Here is a 24,470-nt window from a genome sequence, read left to right as displayed (position 1 = left end):
GAATTTTAGTAACAAACCCTTCATCAGAAGATGTACGTGTACGCAATACGCAGTCTATGAAGCCGCATAGCTTCCCCTGGCCCGGGTCTCCATCTCTAAATTTGCTGTCCAATAATATTGAGTGACCCATTCGGTGCTAGCACACGGAGTTACCGGCGCGTAGAATCCCTGTGCTAAGCTTTTGCATGCTATTCGACCTGTGTCTGACAAGCCGTCAAGCTTTAGACCACGTGATTTGCCGACGGGACTTTGCCTCGGCCACACATCACAACTTACGGGCGTCATTCCTCATTCAACAGTAGTACTGGTAAGTCTCTTATCTACCGAAGGGTTTGCTCATATCGTTCCATGGAGACTCGGGGAGATCGTCTATTGTGTACAGAACTTGCAAGACCCCACTTCTCCCTCCCGCGACTTGAATGTTCAACATGTTGAGGACGGCTTGGGTGGGTCGGCTGCCAGTATTGGAACTGGGCAGTGCGCCGGCTTTGTGGATCATGAAGTTTTCAAGCACTCGGTCTAAGTCTAATTCAAGCCGCCAAGCTATGCAATAAAATGGCAGTTAGTGGAGATGCAGACGTGGCTCACCCGCATACTACTACTACTACTACTACTACTATACGGCTGGTATGAGCTTCCCAGGGTCAATCTCAATGCGTATCCTAAAGATTCTCCCTGGTCTCGACCGCCACCAATATGCTCTGGAATAGTTATATATAAGGGAGGACGTCTCTCGTGGAGTAGAGATGATCTCCAATCGTGATCAACAAGTTCTTTGCCAGTCACTCGCTAATACCTAATACCGCTAAAATGGTGTCCATTCATTTCCAGCTACTCTCGGTCCTTTGTATCAGTTCTTTCGTCAGTGCCGCACCAGGCTTAAACCCCCAACAATTGCGGCAGCAGCAGCAGCAAGGGCAACAAGCCACTGCCTGTACCAATCCCACTCAACGTAAAGCCTGGTGAGACATACATTCCTTCCTGCCAATTCACATCCAATGCATTGCTAAACCTCACATAGGCACAAACTCACCAATGTCGAGAAGAAGGACTATGTCGACGCCACGCTCTGCCTCATGTCGAAGCCCGCTACTATGGGCTGGGAAGGTGCCACGACCCGTTGGGACGAGCTGACGTACGTCCACAAGGTGAACACCAACATCGTGCACAACGTCGGCGGTCTGCTCCCGTGGCATCGGTACTATGTCTACCTGCACGAGCAAATGCTCAAGACGGAGTGCGGTTACAAGGGCGCTCAGCCCTACTGGGAAACGGTGCTCGACGTCGGCAACATCCTTGGATCCTCCGTCCTGGATCCCGTTACCGGCTTCGGCGGCAACGGGACCGGTGCCGACTTGTGCGTCTCCGACGGTCCACTCGCTAATATTACGCTTCACATGGGGCCCAAGTACACCAATACCGACCACTGCCTAAAACGGAATGTGAATGAGCTGGTTGCGCAGCAGAATTGCAGTCAGAGCAACATTGATACGCTCTTCACTTACAGCAAATTCAGTGATGTGTACGATCTTTTCGGTAACACTATTCACACTGGTGGCCACTCGTCCATTGGTGGTACTGGTGGCACCATGACGGATCTCATCAACAGCCCTGGAGGTAATTACTTACCCAACCCCGCTTGATTTGTTCCAGGCGAGAGAAAGAAAAAATGAAAGAAGAGACGAAACTAACTTAACCCGCTCCAGACCCCATATTCTTTTTACATCACGCAAACCTCGATCGCATCTGGCGAAAGTGGCAACAAGTCGACCCCGCCAGCCGCCTCTACGACATTGCCGGCCGCAATGTCCCCACCGCCGACTACATCTCGAGCCGGGGCTTGTTGGAAGTCTCCGAGTCCCAGTCTCTCTACTTCGGCGACAACGGCACCGAGACCACGCTAAATCACAACATGGATATGATCGAGATGCTGCCAAATCGGACAATCCGTGACGTGATGGATATCAAGGGCGATTTCTTGTGCTATGAGTATTTGTGAAGGACAGGTCAGGTAGCCACCGAGTGTGTGGGGATGCCTCATGTCATTATGGGAATGAAAGGGTTAGAACGTTATGGGCAGGCTGAGATGGAAACGAACCTGGTTGAGATACCACGCAATGATGACTTATGTTAGCCGAATATGTCGCTCTGTAAATTTCACAATACGGATTGACTTTCTAAGATTATGCAAGGCTGGGTGCCAAGGGAGGTGACTACAACTAACGGATGACCGCCGCTGTATTCCAAGAAGTCGGGTAGTGAATAAACTTCTTTCTGCAGATCTATTCTTACGCGACGAATCCAGTCGTCCAAGTAAGGCCAACCATTTGCCGACAGGTCTACGAATCCTATCCCACTTTGTCAGATATTCACGTATCTTGCTTTGTGACCTTGAGATGATCGGACCCATTGATTGTTGTTGTTGTGTGCTCTCTCCAGAAGGGTCCTAGGCTAAGTCCAAGTGGCTGGTAAACTTAGCACCATACTACTAGTAAAACACGTGGCCCATTGTATCTGACACCTCCAGCTTTCATCTTCCCACACGATGGCTAAAATTCATTTCCTGGGTCTGCTTCAACCAGGGGCCACACCTACTTCTTCTTTTTGTCCTTCGTTTCCTTGGATGTAGAAAATACAACCCAACCAACTATCGTCCACCTTAGCTTCGTGAGGCACGGGTTCCTGAGGCCAAGAGGCAGCTGATTCTTGAAACGCTTCCTCCTATACGACGTCACGATTCTCGACTGCTTATGGGGTGATAGAACTTGGTTTGTCCAAATTTCCAGTGAGTCCTGGCTTCTCTTTGAGTGACGATTACGGTCATCTGCGTCGTTAAGATTATCCACCGTGACCTAGATGTTGGACCTTCAAGGCTACTCCGTCAAGACTGCCAAGTCAAAGGGAGAAAAGTAAAGCCGCAAACCGTACGAAGTATGGGTCAATATGACCTCTACCCATTGAACCACACAAGTCCTGGCTGTGGGGCAGGCATCAGTCATTTCTGACTATATAAGGCCCTTATGGCCGCCCTTTGCTTCTCTCTGGACTCTCCAGAGATCATGACACTTTCAATACAAGACCATTTGCCCACAATCCAATACTAGACACTCCGATCCAGTCCAGTGGGCGAGTAAATCGCGTCCATCCCAGGCATTAGAAAATATACTAAGAGTGAATTCAATCGGGGTAATAGAACTTACCGCTAAGCCTAACACCTATAAATCGCTTACAAGTGTCGGCGCACTTTCGTAGGATATCGAGTTACTTTCTTAAACACTTCCTTCAAGTAGTGTTATCCTTAGATTCACTAGCGATAAGAGCTAAGAGGCTTAAGGACATTCGTACTACGGTATCAAGCCAAAGTTTTCACCCCCTTGACAAGTACCAGTGGACTCATGCTAACGAAAAGGTACTTCCACCTCTGATTCCAACTTGCTGTTAACGCGTCCTAATTATCGCGTATTTAGCAACTACAATTGGGACTAAACACCTTACAGAAGCGGATCGCTAACGAATTCGAACCCTCTACTTCGGCGGTGGTATATCGAAAGGGAAATTCACACTACTACAACGTTTTGTCTTAATCATATTAAGACAGCTATTAAGGTCCCTTCAAGTCAAGTAGCGAAGAGTTGGCGCGTGCCTAGGTGGGGCACGGTACAAACACACAATTGAAAACTTATCCATGATACATAACGTACAACCCCACATTTCCGGCCACCCACAATTCTGGCCATCCATTCTGCCAACTACAACAACCTTCGGTACAACAGATCATCATCAGTATTGGCTATTATTATACAATGCCTCGATATTCAGAAAATTCAATTCAAGGCGCACTCAACGATATCAATCAAGGGATATCCCAGCGCCAGGCTTCCCTCCGATGGGGCGTTCCGCGCTCTACCCTCCAATTACGACTCGCCGATGGCCTGAGCCATTCTGACGCGTCAATCGCGTCGATGAAGCTATCTAGGGATCAGGAAGACGCGCTGATTGGATGGATCCTCGAGATAAATCGCGAGGGTCGTAGCCCGTCGGCGCTATTCATCGCTAAGATGGCGTTGATTCTGATGCCTCAGGATCGTCGATCAGAGGGCCTCGGTCGCCATTGGGTTCATCGCTTTATTCAACGCCATCCAGAGGTCGGAAGTATCCAATCTCGACGCCTCGACCGTCAGCGATTTGATGGCTTATCGACGCAGAATATCGACGATTTCTTCGAGACGTACGAAGCCTTGATGGTAGCTCACGACTACTTTCCACATAACGTCTGGAACATGGACGAAACAGGCATCGCGATTGGCGAAGGGATCGAGGGTACAGTGTACGGATCGTCAGAGAAACGTAAAACATTCGTTCGGAGGGACGAAAACCGCGAATGGGTCACTATATTACATGCTATATCGGCGATGGGCAACTCGTTGACCCCAGCAGTAATATATACTGGCAAGAGCCTCCAAGCCCAATGGTTTAACGATTGCGACGATATACCTAATTGGCAATATACTTATTCGTCTAACGGTTGGATCAGTACCGATATCGCCGTTCGATGGCTTTGTGATATCTTTATACCTCGTACACAACCAGTTGATCCCGACGAGCAGCGGCTCTTGATATTAGATGGTCATATCGCTCACGATAACGTCGAGTTCATGTGGTTAGCCTATTGTAACAAGATATCGTTACTATTTTTGCCAGCACAGTGTTCTCACGGGCTCCAACCTCTCGACGTCGCCGTATTTGCTCTATTAAAGCGGTACTATCGTACGCTAGCGACCTCTCTCTCGATCGAGTACTGTTCTCTTCCACTTAAAAAGTCAACTTTCCTCTCGCTATATATCAAGGCATATACGAAGTCATTCACGATTAGCAATATACAATCAGGCTTCGCTGCAACTGGAATATACCCACTGGATCCATCGCGACCTCAGCCGACGATAGCCCCCTGATACGTGACCCCATGGAGGTTACCCTATCGCGATAGATAAGATAGATAAGATAAGAACTATAAAAGAGCTTTGCCAGGCCAGAATAGCTGACCTGGCCATCCTTTCCCAATACAACAATTCACACCCCATATGCACTCGCATCAGCCTCACAATAGGGTCTCAGTGGGAGGGCTACCCAGAAATGTACCAAACAAACCCGAGGCTAGGGTTAAGACCTCCGCGGGTACGTAGCTAAGGTATTCCTAGAGCTTTTTCAAGGTCGCAGTATGGCATCAGGTAGCTTGATTGTTGTTGCACCGAGGTTCAAGGCTAATCCTTAAGGAATCGTGAGATATAGACTAGTATAAGGGTGCCAGCTAGCAATGGCTGACAACCCTGTCAGCCCCGCAATGGCACGGATGGAACCGTGCCAAGCTTTTTGTCGCCTAATACAGTAAGTGGCAATAAATTCGCTACCCTGTAGGTGCCGCCAAGCCACTAAGTCTGAAAAGGGCTACGATATATTGCTGCTTTTTAACTGTCTATTTTTGTACTCACCGTTGTTATTGTTGTGGTTACGGCTATAGTGAAAGCAGCGGGCAGCCTGGCGGTACTTGACAGGGTAATTACGATTTAGCTGTCACGGAAATCGATTCCAAGAAGTGGTGTGTTCAGGAGACTTCTGACTGCCGCGCGCTAAGTTCTGAGCGTCTGACTCCTTTTAAGGAGTTGAATTTCCTATGATCATCCGATAACTCGGCTGCGCTTTAACACACAGCTCCATTATTTCTTGACTTAGCTTTCGAGCTTATCGAGGCTAAGCTAATCTTAGCTCCGATCGACATCTTCTCACTTACACCCGTGTACTAACGTACAACCCCACATTTCCGGCCACCCACAATCCTGGCCACATATCACAATCCAACCTGTTAGGCAACCTTGGTGGGCTTTGCTAAGACCACCAAGGTTACCACGTGACTTAGCCCTTTGGGACTAGGTCCAACCTTCGTGCTCCATAGGACTAGATAGAATGTCATGCTTTTACAACCTCACAAGGAGACCAATACACAATGTGACAAGGGGCCCTGGTAATTAATTAACTTTCTGCTGTTGAGTTGGTGGCCGAAGTCACGTGAGATGCACGCGAGATACTTTAGTGCCCTTGTGCGGCTTGGACCCCCCACCTATACTTCCCTTCTTCACCTTCGTATGTAGCCCGAATGCCAGTACCAGTGCGATTCCACATCTGCCAGAGTATTCATGCGGGCTCTTACTTAGTGTTTGTGGGATTGAGCGCTACGGTTATGCCCTAGGCCGAAGGTGGTGTAGCGGCAATAGGAACGCATACAGCCAACAGAACAGTAGAGCGATACACCAATCAAGACAGGATCTACGCAGAGTTATCAATAGGGGATGGAATCCCTCAGTGCTGGACTAAAAGGTTTCCTGTCAAGCTACCACACAAACCGAGTACAGTGGGAATCCCCTGCGCGTACCTGACAGGGTTCTTTTACATACTCATGAAGGCCAACACTAACTCCTGTATTTGAGACCAGTCAGGAAGTGCCAAGAAGTAAATATAGAGCCTGCCTTTGCAAAAAGCTATTCCTGATTCCTCACGCAGTTAGATCATGGATATATCGGTAGTATGCGGTAATTGCGAAATTCTTCGTCCAGGAATACCGTGAAGAAATACGAAAACCGCAAGGCGAGCGGCGAAACGGTTATACGACGAACATTCCACGATTAAGTATTAAAGGGAGCAGTCCCGCCGGTCAAACAGAAGGAAATATATCTCCCAGTTAGCATCATCAGCAGTACCAATCATCAACCCGTCCAAACCTCTATCCATCATCACTCATCTTCGTTCTCAGACTCTCATTTCCGCAGCCACTATGCAATTCACTACCCTCGTCAACCTGGCTCTTGCCGCCACCACCGCCATGGCGCTCCCTTCTGTTCCCTCCGCCCCATCGGAGGTGGCTCGCAACATCGAGAAGCGCGGCTGCTACACCAGCGGCGCGTCCTGGGGCTCCAGCAAGGATTTCGCCCTCCAGATGGCGGGGTCGGCCTGCAATTCAGCCCTGGGACAGCGCACCTATGTGTCCGCCTCGCCCGTCATAGCGGCCTGCTACAACATCGACACCAACAAGAAGGTCAACTTCCAGGTTTCCAAGATCAGCAGCGGGGACAAATTCCTCAGCTTTGCTGATTGTTACGATGGGCTCCAGAAGGAGATCAATGGGTGCGGACAGGGTGGTGACAGCAGCTACACTAACTGGAGATATATGTGAGCTTGGATGCTCAATAAATAAAGTAAAAGTTGCTAACCTGAGACGATAGCTCCGACCCCAACGATGGTCTTTGCTAGATCCTTGTATGGAGGATCTGACTTGTCCGGTACAGAGATGGACAAAGCAGTACCATGGGTATGTGGATGTTGCGCAGGTTTGTGGGTTCATTTCATTTCTTTTCGCCTGGAGCCTTGAGCTCATGACTTGATAGTTTGGGCTGTGTTAGTTGAGGTTGGGCTAGCAAACAGAGGATATGTTTCGTACGACATGGATGAGAGTATTTTTTCGAGGTTTTATTCGTCTTGACATTACTCTTTACCAATATATACACACTCTCCCACTGAACTGTCCGATCTGATGTCTGCAACCTCTTCTCTTCTACAAGTCGTGTTTTGCTTCCATATAAGCCGACCCCTTGTTGTACTTGATCCTTGTTACTCACAGGAAAGGTTGTAGCACAGTAGGTTTCGATGTACAAAGTGCACGGGTATCGAGTCCGCAGGAAAAGTTGTGAGCAGAGAGGTGCGGATTGGGAAAGCCAACCGCAGCACTGTAATCTGACCGGGAATGATGGATCACAGCCTGCAGGGTCTGGGATTTAACGATAATTCGACCAAATGCGGAAATAGAGAGTTCTGAGCGGGCCTGTGCCCCGTGGCTTCTTGAGCTGGAGTTGCAGAGGCATCTGCCTCATTGCGTTTCGAGTTCTGACATTATCGATATCAGTTGTCATTTGCACAAAATAGAAAACTTCATGGCTTCCTCAAATAGCCAGAGATTCAATCACCATCAAGTTGTCTTTCTGTAGAACAAGAACTGCGAGTGGCCATGTAATCAAGCAAGTAAAGCTGTATGTTTTTAGACATTCAGCCGTCCTCAGGGGTTTAATGCCCACATAACAAACCACAGCAAATGTGATCCACTCGAAGGATTGAGTCTGGTGCAACCTCGAAATTGTGTTTGCTCGGCAAGATTTGGTTCGACTATAGGCAATCAGTGAACGCAGGATCCTCGTGTGCATTCCAATTCACAGGCATGATGACTCCTGCATATATACAGTGGATTGATTCTCGGATCTGCGGGCCCCCATCACACCTTTACACGTCAACGTACTGCATTTTTGCAAGATGCCGGTGAATGACAGCACTTAATCTGACGGCACCATCCTTGAAGATGGACGATGTGATGAGGCAGATGCTCCTCTGGCGTCGTCATCTCTGCTACCCGAGCGCAGAACAACTGGCTTGAACAATCAGATATTCAAGAGGCATTAATCTGGACTTCAGACGGATCAATCAAGACACTACTGTGCCTGGCCTGCTACCAGGACAAAGGCACCAAGGTCCCCTCTGTTGACCCCCAGCCTCGCGCCACATATGTGGGCGAAGTTATTCACTGCGATCTGGGCGAGATTAATCCCACTTCGGTAGAAAACAATAAGTATTATGACTTAAAGCCCGACGACCCGTCGAGGCACTGCGCCTTTAATACTTACAAAAGCAAGGATCTGGTTACCGAAAGCCTGTTGTCGTATGTCTGCATTATCCAGGAAGGCATCAATGGTCACACTCCCCCGAAACGTCTGCAGACCGTACAAGTCACCGGTGCCAAGGACTTCCTGAGGCAGTTGATCGCTCTCACCGACTACTGCAACAAAGAGAAGATTCAGACCGTCATCTCTACGTCACACAACCGCTACGAAAAGAGCGTGGCAGAGTGTGGCATTGGCTTCGTTCAAACGGCAGCCCGTGCTACTGGTATTCACACCAAAACACCAATGTGCTTCTGGGACTGCACCCTGTCCTTCACCTACGAAACGATAAGCAGGACAGCAGGACCGGCCAGCCCACGGTAGCCAGCATGACACCGCACAAAGCATTCTATGAAGGGTTGGAGCCTGGGAGCAGCAGGAAACCTGATGACGCACACCTCCGAACCCACGGCTCACGGGCTATTGTCCCCATTAATGAAAGCTGCGTACCACGCCCGAGAAGCTCACTCCGCAGGGAGCTAAGGCCATATTTCTAAACTACGAAGGAGAACACATTTACGAAGACTGACTGATTGGCGGCGGCAGATTCCCAAAGACTCCGCACGCCACGCTTCACGAGACCATGTACAAGGTCCTGGTGGGCACTGATAATGCGCCAGAGCGCGACATCGTGAGATCTCGTCCTTAGCAAGTCCAGAAGCGACTACGTCATCGCCCCAAGCTCGGACGAACATTAAAGCGAAAGACTATAACGTCGTAGACGAAGACATTACAGACGACGAAAGCGGCCAAATCAAACGAAGATGCGACCGCCGCAAAGAGATCGCCCCCCAACTATATCAACTACAATCGAAGATGACAGCAAAATCCTCAAGGCCTAGCCCGACACGCCTGAAATTATGGCCGCCTTGGCGGATTGCAGATTTCATATAAGAGACCACATCTTGCTGAAATGCCTTCTTGGTAGAGCTTCTGTGTCCTTATTTATGATTTTATCGTTATAAAAGTAGCCCACCACTGAAAGAAAATGCTGACAAGTTGAACGTGAAGACACAAGCCGAGAATGAAGTGGTAGTAATGCAGATTGGGCGTGGCGGCCATATCTCATATCAATATTGCTTGGTTGCAATGAAAGACGACTGATTAATGAAGGGCTACCTGGAATTCATGAGGACATGGGAGTTCAGGGGAAATGATTATAGAAATCATGAAGCATCAAAACTTCAGTGCGTCATCGCACCCACACCTTGGACGACCATTTCCAGGTATTCCTTGAAAGACCGACTTTACTTTCACTACCGCGGGTCAGTTCGAATGTCTAGCAGCTTAGAGCGGGGCATATACAGCTACCTACTTGGCTTAGGAGCCTCTCTGGATACACGCCCACGGTGTTGCCAAAAATGCGGTTCGGCAAAGCACTTGCAGTGTTATCGTCCAATATGAGCAGCGATCAGGGGAATTAGGAGCTGACTAACTAATGCGCTTGATTGGCAGGGGTGTCTGTAACTAGCAAATCAACGCATCAGGATCATTGCCAAATCATTACATTCGCCCGTCATACTATCAGAGGTAGTTGACACGAACATCATGTTTCACTAGCTTTCCTCAATACGACTCACTACATCTACCCCTCTGTAAGCCTCATACATACACATCCCACACATGCACATCCCAAGTTAAAGCCCATGTACTATCCAGCTTGAGCAAGATCCTACCAGCAGCATATATACTCATCAAAGTAAGGAGTCCATCATTTATTCGTGGTTTGCGGTCGATACTGGGGTCTTACCGTCGTCCACCTGCCGTATAAATGTAGGCAATTCTCTTCCGTTCTTTCTCTTGGCCTCCCTCTCTCTATTCGTTTCTGCTCTATCCTCGTACACCAAAAGTCTTCACTATGGCTAGCTTTGATTGTCGACGCAACATATGCCCTCATCTTATCGCTAGCCTATTTACCGTTCTCTTTGAATCACGTAGGCCATCACACTTACCGAAAGCTATCACCTTGTCTGCATTTCTATATTACTCCGCCTCTCTTCTCGATTTCTTCCTGGAGCATCAGCCGCTCTACTCTAGCCTTGGCTGAAGCTCTCGGTTTACTTCGTTTACTTCTTCAGAGTGACAAGACAGACTCTCCAATACTCCTACATATCACCACGACACCATACCTTCCAGCCGACATTGTATCACAATGAACCCTCCTCAGGCCACGGACTCACACACGGGAGAACACTCCAAGAAGTCTACCGGCCACCGGCCCCGTATCAAAACTTCGCTTTGTCGTAGCCGTTCTCGCGTCGGTATTTCACAGCCTACCCTTCATATGTCATCGGGCCACGACCCCTCGAATTCGTCCTCGGATGGGGGTGTTCAAGGTGACATTTCTGTCAAGATGCCCATGGAGCACTTCTTGGACCAACATGAAGACCCTCATGTCAGATTCGTCTTCACAACTACAACATGTGATGCCCATACATCAAAGTACTTCCACATCGTTGACCCGAGGACAGGTCCCGGTACGGCATACACAAACACACATACTTCGATGCTGGCTTCACAAGGTCCCGGGCTTTACACCCAGTCATCTCTTCCAGCCACAGCTAGTGGCAATGCCTACTATGTGCGCCAGTATCAGGACTACGACATCATTGGACAAGGCGCTCAGTTCGACCGAGTTGTTTAAACTATCAAACTTTGGAAATATAAATCCTGACTGATACTGAGGGGTTTCTCCGCTAAGAAAATAGAACAAACTGTGAACAGACTTACTGTCCAGTTTATGAAAACCTCTTCTTTTAAACAATACTCTCTCTATATACCTCCATGATTTCCTGGGGCCGCGTTGCAAAAATCAGACGCTGAGCAAGGAATGGCTTTAGGCCAGCTCGCCCCTGAATTGTGCCCACAGCTTACCTCAACGTGCGATTTTGTGTCAGAGAGCACATTTGGGAGGCCGACTTCTTACTGTACGAGGCTCCCTTGTGATCCAAACCATTTGCGTTGTCCTGGATACGGAAATTATCGATGTAAGCAGAAAGATGTGGCAGCTGTCGTCCTATAGATTTTAGCCGGGAATAAGTTTCATGGAGGACACTGGAGGCGACTTATTTTGATTGGACATCAGAAACCCCCGCGCTGAAACAGCCTGCGGGACAATCATGCTGCCATTAAGAGCTGGATGTCATGATGGGCTAGTCACTAAGGTGTGTACCCTTGTATGAGCTCTCTCGAAGGGATACATGCTCCGCAGGAGTCGTTGCTTGGTTCTTCGTTCGAAAAGAGAGTTAGCTGGCGAAGACGCTTTACATGGAGTTCAAGGATTATCCCTTTTTAATGCCAGTGACGGGTTTACAAGGATGGGCCGTGAAGATTATGAATCATGCCAAGTCGTTCATTATTCCGCAAAAGAAACCCCACCCATCAATGCCCGCTATCATTAAAAAAAGATGTGATTCGGGCTCACAGGTCCCGGTGTCGTTGCGTCTAAGCCAACTATGTTCATTCTTGGCCCTGCATTTGGGTCTTCAGGGCCTCGGTTTCGATCAGCTCAACTGGAGTTTGGAAGGGGTAAGCATACGAGGGAGTATCGCCCGGCATAGTAGTGACTGAGGCTCCATAATAGCCATCAAATGAAAGGTAGGGACCTGTGGTCTCGTTGGTTGTTGATTCAGCCTGGACGATGCCTCCATCGTTGTTTTTGTCATTGGGATAAGCCACGATCTGAGAATTGGCTTGGTGGTTCTGGGAATCTCGGTATGGCACACTGTTGTGGTCATAGTCGGGGGTATGCTGGTGAGATGGAAGCGTTGTCCTGAAATCACTACGAGTACGAGGTGTCAGTGTCTGGTAATCTCTTTGTAAGCGGAGACAAGGCTGACCTTTGAGCTAGACCTTGCTGATGGTGATTGCCGTCACTGTGGCCATGGTGTGGCCATGGTGTGGCCACGGCATCGCATCACTGTGTCGCGCCGTCCCAGTGTCGGCCCCTTGAGGCGGCTGCCACGAATCGCGTCGGTCCAGGTTAAAAGACGCGACGGGACTCATGGAATCGTCGCAGTTCTTTTTGTACTTCGAGATGCCCCATCGATCAAGTCGGCCCCTATATGCGCGAGTGCTTTTTGAATCTTAGCAAGAGACACTCAGCCGTACAGAAAGGGGTGCAAATAAGTAAACAAGGAGGCAAGTAAGAAAATACATACGATGCCTTGAATCCGTACTCTTGGAGCATGATCTGCCGAACGGTAGAGAGTGTATGCTTAGTATACAAGCTCTTGATGGTGGCTTCGTAAGTATCCCAAGGTTTGGTCATGGTACTTTCCGTTCTGACTTGCTTCGTTGCTTGTTACTGGCCTCTCTGTTCGTTTGTTCGTTCCAAGGAGGTGGAGCAGGTTACGGCAGAAAAAGCTCGATGTTGAGGTAATATATGGCCGTCATATCGCGCTTGCCAGCCTTCTTGGACAGGATTCACTGGCGAATAGAGCCTCGTTGGGGTTTCCCTTCTCTGAATGCGGCCAAGCCTGCCTGTAGTAGATCAGCAGGCAGGGGTTGAGCACATGGCGCGGATCACTATCGGCAGGCTGTGGCCATGTACATGGGATCGCTATTCCGGTGAAGGATTTCTAGTAGAGTAAAGGCGAGTAGTAGCCCTGGGAAACCATCTGCTGTCGAACGGTCCCTGTGCGACAAGAGCCTCGCCGGGAATAATGCCACGCGAAGGATGGAAAAACCTGCAGCTGGGGCATTTCCAGTGCTATTTTTATTTTTATTAGCTCTACGCTTCTAAAGCCCGTAGAGATGTAGATGGTGCGGGAGTAGGACAGGAGAAATCGGCCTACCCCACTAACCAATGAAAATGCTACCCTTGGTACGTATAGCGATCGAGTTGTCCCGACTGTTGTCCTTTCGATGCTCCAATATATGATAAGCTCGTATCTACCAACCACGACTTTACGCTCCTTGACAGATTCTCTTTTCCCCCACTCCCGACCCCGTCCCTCCTCCCCAGGATGTGCGGCTCCTTACAGCTTACCGATCGGCAAGGCTGAGTTGCAAAGGAGTCTTACTGGTCGAGGTTTGGGCTGGTGCGATGCACAGTACTTTGTTGCCGTCAGACCACGCCGGATACACTGAATTTCATCCTCGAGCCGAACACATTCGTGCTAGGTCTTTCCCTCTTTGGGGCGCTTCCAGAAATCACAATTTGCACAGTCGCTAAACAAGTCGTCTTTGACCATCACCAATTGGGTGTCTTTCCGTTCATCATGTGGCTCACTCAACTCATGAGAAATGGTCCTTTCGCACCCCTTCTTTTGCCGGGCCATGATCAGATGACGCAGCGGCAGTTCCGCACGGCACTTACGTTAGTGCCATAGTGAAGAGTTTACCACATGTTCGTGTTGAGGTACCGCCGCAGCCTTGCTAAGTACTGCAAAATTGGGGTACGGAGGCATGGAACACTGTAGTCCGTACGTAAAGGAATCAGTGGCCGTCCACGTACTATAATTGACCGTCCCACTGCGTGTTTCGAATTTATGTGGTTGCGAATAACTAACGTTCCTAGAATCGCTTGGCACCGAGAGTTAGCGACGTCGTGTTGGGATTCATCAGCAACTGAGCAACAAAGACTACAGTAATCGATCCCGCACGATACTTACCAGAGTATCAGAATGATGACCTATGTGTTGGGTTCATACGTCAGCACGAACGCAAACATCCCATGCAGCTCATGTGGACGCAACCAAGTACGGGCTTAGAGCATCAAAGAACAAGAGCAGCAACGTCAACGAACCCGTCAAGTAATGCGAACTAGTAAGAGAATTTGAATAGATCCCGTACTTCTTTTGGACGGTCCTGTCCGACCCAGCCACCTCTAAAATCTAGACCTGACCTGTCATCCCCCACGTTGCTGGTGATGGGACGAAGGAGGCAATGGTATCATGAGCCTACCATGAACACGATCATCTTCAGCGTATTGATAATACTCAAAAACTTCGTCAAAAAGTACTGGGAAACACAAGGAAATGAAGGCCGATCCAATTGGCAGGTAAGTGAAAAAAGTCAAGGCTGAATTTCAAACCCCCCCTGTCATGCAGTTTCGCCATATCTAACGGCTGGCGTATTGCTTGGTCAAACGTTGCTTCGACAGCAATCGCGTCTTGCGTGAGGACCACACTAGCACAATCGCCCTACAGACAAGCCGTCAGATGCTTACGCCCAAGGCACACATGAATTCGTCTGATTAGTGTGCGTCTCCCGTTCCCGCCCTTCATTCACACCCGAGGTTTCGCCATCAGGCACAAAGTGTGCTTCCAAGATTTACCGTGTCCGCCGTCGAGTGAAGCCTTCGTCTAACCCCTGGATGGTCCGGTTCCCTCCCCGCGAAATTTGAGACCAGCTTTTCTAGGCAGCCTTCTTATCAGTGGGAGCGGCCGCTGGGGAAATGGGCGAGGGGCTGACGGGGGACATATTGGCGGGACTGGTGACGGTGTCGCCGCCAGTGATGCCCGCTTCTTGTTCCTTGTGAGCTGCCGACTCCGTCTTTTCCACGGCCGGGCTAGCAGGCCCACCAACAACAGGCGAGTTGGGTGTGCTCTCAAAAGTTGGCCCAGTCGAGCCGGCCGCAGCCTTGATGGCCTCGAACCACTTCTGCGCATCGGCAGCAGTGTGAGCCTTAAACGCAAGTTCAGATGAACCAGTCAGCTTGCTGCTGATGCTCTTACTTCTATCTTTGCCCTTGACGTTGAACTTGTCGCCGTTAGGAGTGCCGATGACAGCGTCAGGTAGATAGATAGAGAGTTCTGGTTTTGGGTCGTTACGGATATTGTCCGAGTCCTTGAATTCGTGGAGAAACTTTGACGGGGTCACAACGTAATAGCCCGTCTGCGTGCCCCATGATAACTTGTTGCGCGACTTCCTTTCTAGGCTGCCTTCAATCAATGGCTTCGTGGAGGCGTGATCCTGATTAGGAAACGTGATGGAGTCGGCACTACGAGGAGGGTCGTTGGGGTTGACCAACATGTCACCTTCTCGGTGCTGGAAGCCTTTCCATTCAAAATCAGGAGGAATGCGCTGAGCGGCGCCGAGCATGTCCGAGTAGAGCGCGCGCGTCTTCTCGGCCTGTCCTCCCACAACGGCGGTGAATGCCTCCATAGCCTGCTGCACTACCTGTATAACGTGAGCCTCGAAAGCTTGGAAGCTATCCTGCACATGAATCAAATCGTTTCGGTGGTTGTTCTCCTCGATGACTTGCTTGTTCAGCCTGTGATGAACACCCCGCTGGACGATGTAGGGGTCGTCAGCTGGGTTCATGCGCGCACCCGTTGACTCGAATGCCGCTGTATGCTGTCCGAGGAGCTCAATATGCTTCTGGGTGGTGTTTCTGGCCTTTTCGACCTCCTTGCCGCTCTTCTGAGCCCCGTGGAGGACCTCCTTGGCCTTGGTCTTGATCTCCTTGTGCAGTCTGTCGAGAATTGGAAGAACAGTCCCCTTAATAGTCTTCTCGGTCTCGGCATTGGAGTTGACCATAGCCTGGGTGTTGACACGCATGTTTTCGAAGAAGCCCGCGACTCCGCCAAGGTCCTGGTCAAAGTGCCTGCCCTCCTTAAGAGGCTGAGAAATGGTCTTCAGCACCTTCTCATACTCTTTGGCATGGGACTTGTGGATCTTTTCCACGGATCCCACGTAGTCCTCAAGATATGCGACAGCGTGCTTCCATGCCTGAAGTCGCTCAGCGAGCAGGCCGGCAGTCTGTATGCAGTTACATCAGTCATGCCACTTGATTCCCACTGCCTAGCTCATGACACTCACGGTACCGGGGTCGAGGTCCGGAACAGCATCATCGCTAAACGTGCTGCTCATGGTGATCCCCTGCCGCAAGGGCATGTTCGTATCCGCGCTCATGGTATCTGATAACTACTGTATTGCAAGTCGATCGAGATGTGAGCTGCTCAGGCGAAGAAGAGGGATTTTCGTCTATCCTCTCTTTCCCCGTCAATCTCGTCAAGGGCGAATATATGATGCGATGGCAGGGCGGTGGCAGTGACCAACTATTTCAATGTCTCGTCCTGGAGGGACTGGTGGCATGGCAAGAGAGCATTGGAGACTAGCTCCGAGGGAAGAAGCACAACAATTTCAGCCAAGTGGATCCCTGCGCCGATCACTGGCTCTGGACCAGAACAAGAACGGGGCCTACCCTGAACCGGTTTAGGGCCTTGAAAGGGACTGGCTACGGATGGAAGCGATAGGGGCCGATAAAAAATACTGAGGTCATAGACGACATAATGAGGGCTGTTCAGCCGGCCCTCGAGGACGTTTTACTCGGCATTGATCTAGCCGCAATTGACGCTGAGAAATGGCCTGCATAAGTGGTCATTTCCAGTTGTCTTGATGGGAGGTATGATGTCACTTCTGGCCCTTCGTCCATCCCAGCTCAACCGTTCCTTCCCATTTTCCATTTCAAACAATACTCGCTGGAAAGCTAGTTGGAGCATTACCAAAAGCCAAAATTTGATTCTAGACTGTCGCGGTCCAAAGGCTTGGAACTGCCATCCCCTGCAAGCTGTTAGCGCCATCTGTTGAGGTGGCACAACCCTGGAAGCTTGAAAGCCTAGCCGACAGGGCCCGGCAGCTCGATCGGAATAACGCGACTGTGCTCATCAGATGAATGTGCGTGGTGTGCGTCGCTCGTTTCACATTTGAGCAGACTTACTGACCGAAGAGACGTTGAGTTTCACGACGAGTCGTTTTTGTTGAAGCAATTTGGCAGTGCAAACCGGCGGGAACTATCATTATTAGCCTGAAGGCTATGGTTTGAGTTCATCGTTGTGGCTTTGGAAGCATAGGAGCGGGATCAATTATGTGTGTACACTTTCTTAAATATATTCCACGTTTGTGTTTCATCTAGTAAATGTAACGGCCAAGGAGGCTGTGATCCCACTATTGAGTCGATATTGTGTTGTTAAAGTATTGAGATATCTACTCACTTCCTAGCACCTCCATACCAACAAACAAATCAAAGTAGCCGCTCGCAATAGGTTAGAATGCATGGTCGTGACGAAGTTTACTTTTGTGCCATTTATTTGGGTAGATATGGGCAGATCGTGAAGACGACAGTTAGTTTCAGTGGACATCATGAGTAACAGGTAATTGAAGCGCCAGGTCATGTGTGTAACATATGTAGATTGAGCTTCGCAGCTCTACGTTTATAGGTCTATAAGTCCGTAACGAACACAAAGGGTATATGCTAGAACAGATATAGTCATCAAGTCGTCAAACATGCTCGATGAATGTCAGAAACAAAAACGCCTACCCGTGGCTGTATTCCCAAATCGATCTAAATGTCCTTCCTTGGCCGATGGTGACCATATTCCCAACCCCTGGATCCAGAACACCCCAACACCGATCCAACGCAGCGTGAGAAACCCACGCTGCTACAAAAATAACGTCCGTGGCGCCGCCTGCCAATCCGCGGAATCAGTTACCCCTCGACTGCAGGAGCCTCAACCTCCGTTCTACGTCTCGATCTCCAGAATACGAGTGCGAATGCGAATGCAAAAAGCTGAAGCCCAGGGCGCTACTTGTCCTAGATGATGAGTTGCTCCTGGATGGACTCCCAGCAGGTTCCGCGGAGCCAATTTGCAAGCCTTCCGTTATAGTAGTCAAGGGATCATGTATTTCATACATGGGAGTCCTTGCTGGCGAGCCCGGCGCACTCATGGCAGTGTTGTAATCGGGGAGAGCTACTGATTCCGAGTAACTAGCACCTCTTGATATCGGCATCCTCGTAGCCGTCGTGTAGCTCGGCACTTTGCTTAGCTCCTCCATGTCGGGAAAGTCGAGATGTTCCGGTGTAGTATGCCCTGAATGATCTTCCACGCTAGTTTGCCGGGATAATTCTGTCGAGTGGGGTTGCGAAGACTCTGCAGTATGTTCTCCCTCATTTGGATGATGGGGAGTGGCCGCCCCGGAGTAAGATCCGGCCGAAGTGAATGATGTGTTCCTGCTTGAAGGGTCAAGCGAAACATTCTGGAGCCTTGAGGATAGCGCCGCAGGGTGTACAGCAGAACTGCCTGCCAGCTGACCTGCCAGATTCTCCGACGACCCAGCTCGCGATTGAGCATAGAATGGACTGTTGATACCGCTCTGCATGCCACTCTGCAAACCGCTGTAGAATCCGCCCGGGGTCTGGGCGCCGTGACTGTGGGAATCCTCATCCTCGTAAAGTTGGTCCAACACGTGTTGTCCGTAACCTGGAGGAGCCATGTTGCTCGACTCGGTCTGCCCAGGGGCCCGTTCAGTAACCTCCGTCACTTGCTGAGAGACCAGGTTGCCCTCTTCGTCTAAGGGCATATTGGGCGAGATGAAGATGGTGACAGGCAGAGTTGCCCTCAGCTAGTGGATAACGTTAGCAGTCGATCGATTACGACCCATAGAGTGGAACTAACCTCAGAGATGTGGCCATCCGGATTCTTGAGGGCCACTGTCAGCTTCACCTTGTGCCTGATTTTGATGCCGTGGACATTACAGTCCTGTATGCACTTGGCCAACCGCTTTGGCAGCGGCAGATCTTTGTTTATAGCCCAGCCCTCCTGGCCAGTTTCCTCCACGTTGTCGTGCCAGTGGTCATCCCGCTTGACCTCGAACGACCATGTACATACGTCACGGTCGGTTTTGTGACTTCTGGCGCTGGCAGTATACCCCGACACGGTGAACTCCTGGATCTCGATGAGTTTGACCGTGATGTCTCCCATTTCCAGCCCCTTCAGCAGAGGCGTGAATCGCATCTCCAGGGGAACCGTGCTCCCGAACACGACGGCCTTTTGTGGGATAATGACGGAGTACTCTATCTTATTCGGCCATATGTTCTCCACGCTCATAGCATGGTTGAACTCGAGTGCGGCAGGATCCAAGGTGCGGATGATGCGCAGTCTCTTCCAGGCATGCGGGTTTTTGGAGAGTTTTCCGCGGGAGATAGTTGCTTTCAAAAAGTAACTGATGTTTGTGTGATGCAAACCCTCAACGCTCTCCGCTGTGTCACCGGGGAGCAAGAGCTCAAAGGGCCACTCGTAGTTTCCTGGAGCGAGAGTTTGGCCATGATTACTGTGACCGCCAATGAAGGGAGGCCAAGTATGCTTCAAAATAGTCGTCGTCTTGTCGAACTTCTGATTGTGGATCCCCGTGGGTGTCTGTTTGCCCTCAACCCACGCTAGCCGGCAGCTGCCTGTTAATCGCAAATGCACATCCTCGACTCTGAGAGATTCTCGAAGACACAGAACCACAACACCTTTGAGCATTTGTCCGGACGCCTCGAACTCATTTCCACGGAGAACGATGAAGTCGTTTTCAAGACTGCGCCGAGGTTTAGTATAGCGATCATGTTTGCGCCAGTCTTATCCAACAACAGATTCACTTACCGGATCTGAAAGAGGGTACAAGCATTCCGGCCGGCCACAAAAGGATTGAATGACGGCATTGGTGGGGTGGTTTTGGCACGCAAAGCCGGCAAATAACATGCACTGGTGATGCGGAGGAGAGGAGTGGTTTGATGCTGTCAGATGGCCGTAGGTCGCAGCGACTACCGCGTTCAGCCCGCCTAGAAACTGCAGCCAAATGCGGTTTCAGAGATGGTCGTGAAGTTGACTCGCTTGGAGGCGAGATAACAACTGTACTTCCAGGAAGGGTGGAGGAACGAGAGCAGAGATGATTAAGCCGAGAGAGAGAAAAACGTGTGAAAAGCCGAGCGGGACCATATGATTTTTATCACTGCTGAAGGCGAGAAAAGAACCAGACGCGACCGACCCCTGGGCCCTGAATGGAATTGCGACACATGAACCCGAACGGGTGCCAGGTCAAGTCAGCGCGCAATGGATTTTTCGCTGCCGCCTGGGGGCCACTTTTTCTTTTTCCCTCTCAATCTTCTTTCTGCAGTAAATGTTTGAGAATGGATGCGACAACCAAGGTCTAACACCCACGCAATGGGGTCTGTTCCACCCAACCTGGCAGCTTCCTAACGGACGCTGGACGGTGCAGCCCGGAAGGGTGCGTGCAAGGCGTTGTGCTCGAGACGGAGCTCACCAGGCCTGACCAGGCATTGTACACAGGTGGAGTCAGGCGCTAGAGGAAAATACCGTGGGCCTCTCAGGCTATCTGTTCGAACTTCAGGAACTTCTGAAAGCGAACACAATTGATGCGAGTGGGACAGGTCTTGATTGGCTATTGCGTGACTCGCCAACGTGCATGGCTCAGGCTAATTTACACTAATAAGCGACAGAAGTCTGAGAGAAGCATCGCTCGAAACTCTGATCGCTTATCAATATTCAATTTCCTAGCGAGACGATAAACATGATTTCATCGGACGGCTCAACGCCCAAATGCTGGGCGACACCCCAACGTTTCGAAGCCATCAGATCACATTGGTTCTTTACAGTCGACTTAAACCTACATCAGCCCTCTATTTTCAGTAGGCGATGCCATCAGAATTGTGGATGTCATGCCTCAACCGTCTAGCTGCATCTTCATGTGCTGCTGATGTACCCTGTGCAGCTCGCTCGCTATGATTCCCACAATGTACCCCCACACTCAAGGCCACAGCGTGGAATGTGACTGATGGCGCATGAGAAACCACACTCCGTCTACCTATGAAGGTCCAGATCTTGCCTGTTTTTACTGAGGCAACACAGGCGCATTCACACTTGAGACCGAACTGGTGTGTCTCCACACATGTGCTCGGAATGACGATGAAGCAGACCAGCGAGTCAAGCTAGAACCTTGTGATCACATACTTGTTCCCAACTCGAAGTTTGTGCATCCCAAACTACAGTCTGCGAGTACGATTCTAGCTGATACTGCGCATCATCGACGTTCAAATTCGCATAGAAATATGATCATCGTCGAAATTCTTGTGAAGCTGCTCTTATGCTCCATCGCATCATAAGGCCCACGGTCCATGCAATGATCGACCCTTCTTCCCAACCATGTGGGCCCTGCGTTTTCCGACAGCGGGAACCATGCAGGGTTATTAGATGAGTGGGTGTAATGGCCTCGACCTGGGTCATTTTTTCCCCCAATTCGGTCTCGTTACATTGATGACTGCCTTCCGTAGTCGGCGAAGACGACGACGATGAGAGCTGGGTCGCTTCACGGTCTCTGCCGCCAAGAAACACACTCCTTCGACAGTCCAGTACTGCCCGCATCTGTCTGCAGCTTTCAGATGCGCTCGACAATACTCACCTACTATCGGTATAGCAACAACCGAGCAGAACCGAGAACCACTCCGGAAGATAAAACACCCTGCTTACAACCGCTAAACGTCCCGAGCTGCAACTCGCACAGGCTAACATACGATGCCATGACTTACGAACCTGCATGGGAGCCTAGGGTCCAGGTGCTCTATGCCTACCATTATATTACCAGACAGGTTTGGCTTCAGGTTGCAGTGCAGTGAGCATCGCACTAATGTCAAGACCTACTCGGGTATCTCCACGCCTAGAACAATCAATCACCCGGCTCCCACCTCGACAGCCTCCAACATCTCATGTTTATTCAACATCGGTCCATGCCATATTAATATCGTCCCATGGCTCGGCTTGACATGCCCCGATACTTCACTTGAGTCTTGTGTCTCGAGTCTCGAGCGCATCTTGACGTCAACGACACGCCGCCATGACAAACATTTTCCAACTTCCAAGTTTCTCCGAGGCACATTGACCTTCATCCAGTGCACTGAAGCTTGAAACCTGAGGCTCGATTTCATGATCCGCCCATCGCTCATGTTGGCGTCCTTGGAGTCCACTACACGCCCGGCTTAAAGTCCGGCTTAAAGCCCGGCCCAATAAAAGTGGCCGCGATTCAGCCGCCGCGACGATAAGGCCATACAGGGGGGCAACCCGCTCACGATCCGAGGACCGGGAGCCCGCTCGCTCTGCATCGTTCCGCGACAGGCCTTGTCGGAATCCACTCCTGGAAAATCTTGATGTCTCGTCTGTGACATCACAACCATGATAAGGCCATTCGCAAAAATGAACCGGTCCAGTTGTTCTCGAAGACCGCTTTCCGCATTGTTGACATTCTGTTGATATGTACGTACAAGAGGGAAGCCTTGGATGGTCTCCGCTAAAGTACCTGCTTCCGCCGTATAGCGGGGCGGACGCCGGAATGCACTCCAACCAACCAACCTGTTCATCATGACGATCCTCTTCGTGGTCAAGAATGATTCACCAGATCATGCAGGCTCTGCACGTGTTCAAGGCCCTATCACAGCGGTGAAGTGCCGACACGGTTTTTCCCGAGTTAATGTCGGTGGGTATTCCTGCGGCCCTGGCTGACTAGGGGACGCAGAGAATCCGCTCAAGGCTAATGACCCTGATTTGAGTGGATATACTGTGGATTGCCGATGGAACCGCGTCGACAGTTTCATCTACCATCCCGGACCATCTCAGCCTCCTACGTGGAGCGGCCGTGGTAGTACATCTGGAAAAACTGTTTCAATCTTCGGGCCGTTAGCAGCAATAGCGTCTCGGAACTTATCATTCCTCACATTAGGGTTGTGACTAGTCTACCGTGACACGTCTATCAGATTTTCGAGACCCGCATCGACCAGCAGGGCGCATACCGCGTAGTCAGATCATATATAAAGGCCCGTTCTAGCCCTCGAAGTCCAGCGAGCTGAAAGGGCCGAATCAAAACTCTGATGAGGCTCTTCCGGAGTCGTGGGTGTTTCTCTATTGTGGCTCAACACATTAGTACTAACCAGGTATGTGTCAATAATGAGAAGAGTTATATAATATGTTGTTGTCATACCGACTTATAATGGAGTTGACAATGATGGGTCCATCCGTTGAAGTATCCTTTTCTCCCAGATTCGACTTGTCAACTATGACTAAAAACGCGAGTTCCTCTGTGCGCACGCAATATGCTGATTGGAAAGAGTCAGAATACTGCTGGAGTCGCTACCTCCATCTCAAGTCCCTTGTTGTCTATCAATGTGACTTCGGCGTTGTTAACAATGACTCGATGGCGCAAAGTACCGAGGCTTGCGGGAAGCTCTATACACAAGGCTCCAGCATCTCCGTCTGGTTATATATAAGTACGACAAGTGACAGCACAATCACGATCAACCGAAGGATTGTTTGCCGACTTGAACGCATCGTCGTAGCCAAGAGCCTCTGATGACTTGACTTTGTGTCAGACTTCTACTTGTAATAGGATATAAAGGCTAGTTATCCTAGGACTTGCTAGAGCTATGGAGGCCTACGAAGAGTTGAAATAATCAGATGAAGCTCGAGTTGGCAAAGAATGCAAGGTCGGGCCTGACACTTTCAGCTCTAAATACAATATTTGAAGGCAATGAATAACATCTCTCTGGTTACATAGGTTCGTGCCTCATCACTGATACTACTTGAGTATGCAATGGATAGGTGGAACATTCGTATGCAAGCTGGATGATCTCGAGTCTGATGAGATGAAAAGTTGGTATATACGGTGTCTCGACCAAGTTAGAACTTGGTGAGCAGTGCTCGTCAGCTTGCTATAGCCACATACTCTGACAAACTGCCGTAATCCTGTAGAACGAACGATGACACGCATTGTGCCAAGCCCACTTGGGATCACACCTTCGTGCCTTTACCACGAGCGAGGTGAGAAGCTAAATAGAGGCGAAAGACACGTAACGCAACATATTACGAGATAGAACAGGGCCGAACATGTTCCGGGTCTTATTCCAGCCCTACAGCAATTGCGATATATTTCCTGATCTAT

At 50.0% G+C, this 24,470-nt stretch overlaps 8 protein-coding genes across 8 annotated transcripts; 5 read left to right on the top strand and 3 right to left on the bottom strand.

The window, feature by feature from the left end:
• Positions 1–623: 623 nt before the first annotated feature.
• Positions 624–2,062, top strand: BCR38DRAFT_30466 (uncharacterized protein). The gene is made up of 3 exons (XM_040854599.1): positions 624–962; positions 1,022–1,617; positions 1,707–2,062. Exons 1-3 carry the CDS (start codon positions 811–813, stop codon positions 1,997–1,999), a joined length of 1,041 nt encoding a protein of 346 aa, XP_040713323.1. The 5' UTR covers positions 624–810; the 3' UTR covers positions 2,000–2,062.
• Positions 2,063–6,826: 4,764 nt separating this feature from the next.
• Positions 6,827–7,302, top strand: BCR38DRAFT_487005 (uncharacterized protein; the record flags this gene model as incomplete). The annotated part of the gene is made up of 2 exons (XM_040864100.1): positions 6,827–7,221; positions 7,275–7,302. The coding sequence occupies 2 exons, from the start codon at positions 6,827–6,829 to the stop codon at positions 7,300–7,302; spliced, it is 423 nt and encodes a 140-aa protein (XP_040713322.1).
• Positions 7,303–8,398: 1,096 nt separating this feature from the next.
• BCR38DRAFT_487004 (uncharacterized protein) lies at positions 8,399–9,080 on the top strand (the record flags this gene model as incomplete). Its single annotated transcript, XM_040864099.1, has 2 exons — positions 8,399–8,407; positions 8,460–9,080. The coding sequence occupies 2 exons, from the start codon at positions 8,399–8,401 to the stop codon at positions 9,078–9,080; spliced, it is 630 nt and encodes a 209-aa protein (XP_040713321.1).
• Positions 9,081–10,448: 1,368 nt separating this feature from the next.
• Positions 10,449–11,442, top strand: BCR38DRAFT_439683 (uncharacterized protein). The gene has a single exon (XM_040860650.1). It carries the CDS (start codon positions 10,909–10,911, stop codon positions 11,398–11,400), a length of 492 nt encoding a protein of 163 aa, XP_040713320.1. The 5' UTR covers positions 10,449–10,908; the 3' UTR covers positions 11,401–11,442.
• A 337-nt stretch (positions 11,443–11,779) lies between these two features.
• BCR38DRAFT_525680 (uncharacterized protein) lies at positions 11,780–13,208 on the bottom strand. Its single transcript, XM_040865328.1, has 2 exons — positions 12,917–13,208; positions 11,780–12,537 (listed from the first exon to the last, which is right to left on the bottom strand). Exons 1-2 carry the CDS (start codon positions 13,024–13,026, stop codon positions 12,216–12,218), a joined length of 432 nt encoding a protein of 143 aa, XP_040713319.1. The 5' UTR covers positions 13,027–13,208; the 3' UTR covers positions 11,780–12,215.
• A 1,908-nt stretch (positions 13,209–15,116) lies between these two features.
• On the bottom strand, positions 15,117–16,598 carry BCR38DRAFT_347299 (uncharacterized protein; the record flags this gene model as incomplete). Its single annotated transcript, XM_040856333.1, has 2 exons — positions 15,117–16,463; positions 16,524–16,598. The coding sequence occupies 2 exons, from the start codon at positions 16,596–16,598 to the stop codon at positions 15,117–15,119; spliced, it is 1,422 nt and encodes a 473-aa protein (XP_040713318.1).
• Positions 16,599–17,111: 513 nt separating this feature from the next.
• On the top strand, positions 17,112–17,738 carry BCR38DRAFT_439677 (uncharacterized protein; the record flags this gene model as incomplete). Its single annotated transcript, XM_040860649.1, has 2 exons — positions 17,112–17,381; positions 17,444–17,738. One exon carries the CDS (start codon positions 17,112–17,114, stop codon positions 17,292–17,294), a length of 183 nt encoding a protein of 60 aa, XP_040713317.1. The 3' UTR covers positions 17,295–17,381; positions 17,444–17,738.
• Positions 17,739–18,188: 450 nt separating this feature from the next.
• Positions 18,189–20,187, bottom strand: BCR38DRAFT_487000 (or S-antigen, C-terminal domain-containing protein; the record flags this gene model as incomplete). The annotated part of the gene is made up of 3 exons (XM_040864098.1): positions 18,189–19,106; positions 19,160–20,063; positions 20,129–20,187. 3 exons carry the CDS (start codon positions 20,185–20,187, stop codon positions 18,189–18,191), a joined length of 1,881 nt encoding a protein of 626 aa, XP_040713316.1.
• Between the last annotated feature and the right edge of the window lie 4,283 nt (positions 20,188–24,470).

Source organism: Pseudomassariella vexata (assembly GCF_002105095.1).
Source record: "Pseudomassariella vexata strain CBS 129021 chromosome Unknown BCR38scaffold_10, whole genome shotgun sequence".
NCBI classification, from domain to species: Eukaryota; Fungi; Ascomycota; class Sordariomycetes; order Amphisphaeriales; family Pseudomassariaceae; genus Pseudomassariella; species Pseudomassariella vexata.
This window is presented reverse-complemented; position numbering and strand designations above follow the sequence as displayed.

What these genes read in the sequence shown, in the direction of transcription:
- BCR38DRAFT_30466 (XM_040854599.1), top strand. Translation starts at nt 811, where the DNA reads ATGGTGTCCATTCATTTCCAGCTACTCTCGGTCCTTTGTATCAGTTCT. An exon ending in CCCACTCAACGTAAAGCCTG is followed by an intron (nt 963 to 1,021) that starts GTGAGACATACA and finishes AACCTCACATAG; the next exon opens with GCACAAACTCACCAATGTCG. An exon ending in TCTCATCAACAGCCCTGGAG is followed by an intron (nt 1,618 to 1,706) that starts GTAATTACTTAC and finishes AACCCGCTCCAG; the next exon opens with ACCCCATATTCTTTTTACAT.
- BCR38DRAFT_439683 (XM_040860650.1), top strand. Translation starts at nt 10,909, where the DNA reads ATGAACCCTCCTCAGGCCACGGACTCACACACGGGAGAACACTCCAAG.
- BCR38DRAFT_525680 (XM_040865328.1), bottom strand. Translation starts at nt 13,026, where the DNA reads ATGACCAAACCTTGGGATACTTACGAAGCCACCATCAAGAGCTTGTAT. An exon ending in GAGTACGGATTCAAGGCATC is followed by an intron (nt 12,538 to 12,916) that starts GTATGTATTTTC and finishes TCGTACTCGTAG; the next exon opens with TGATTTCAGGACAACGCTTC.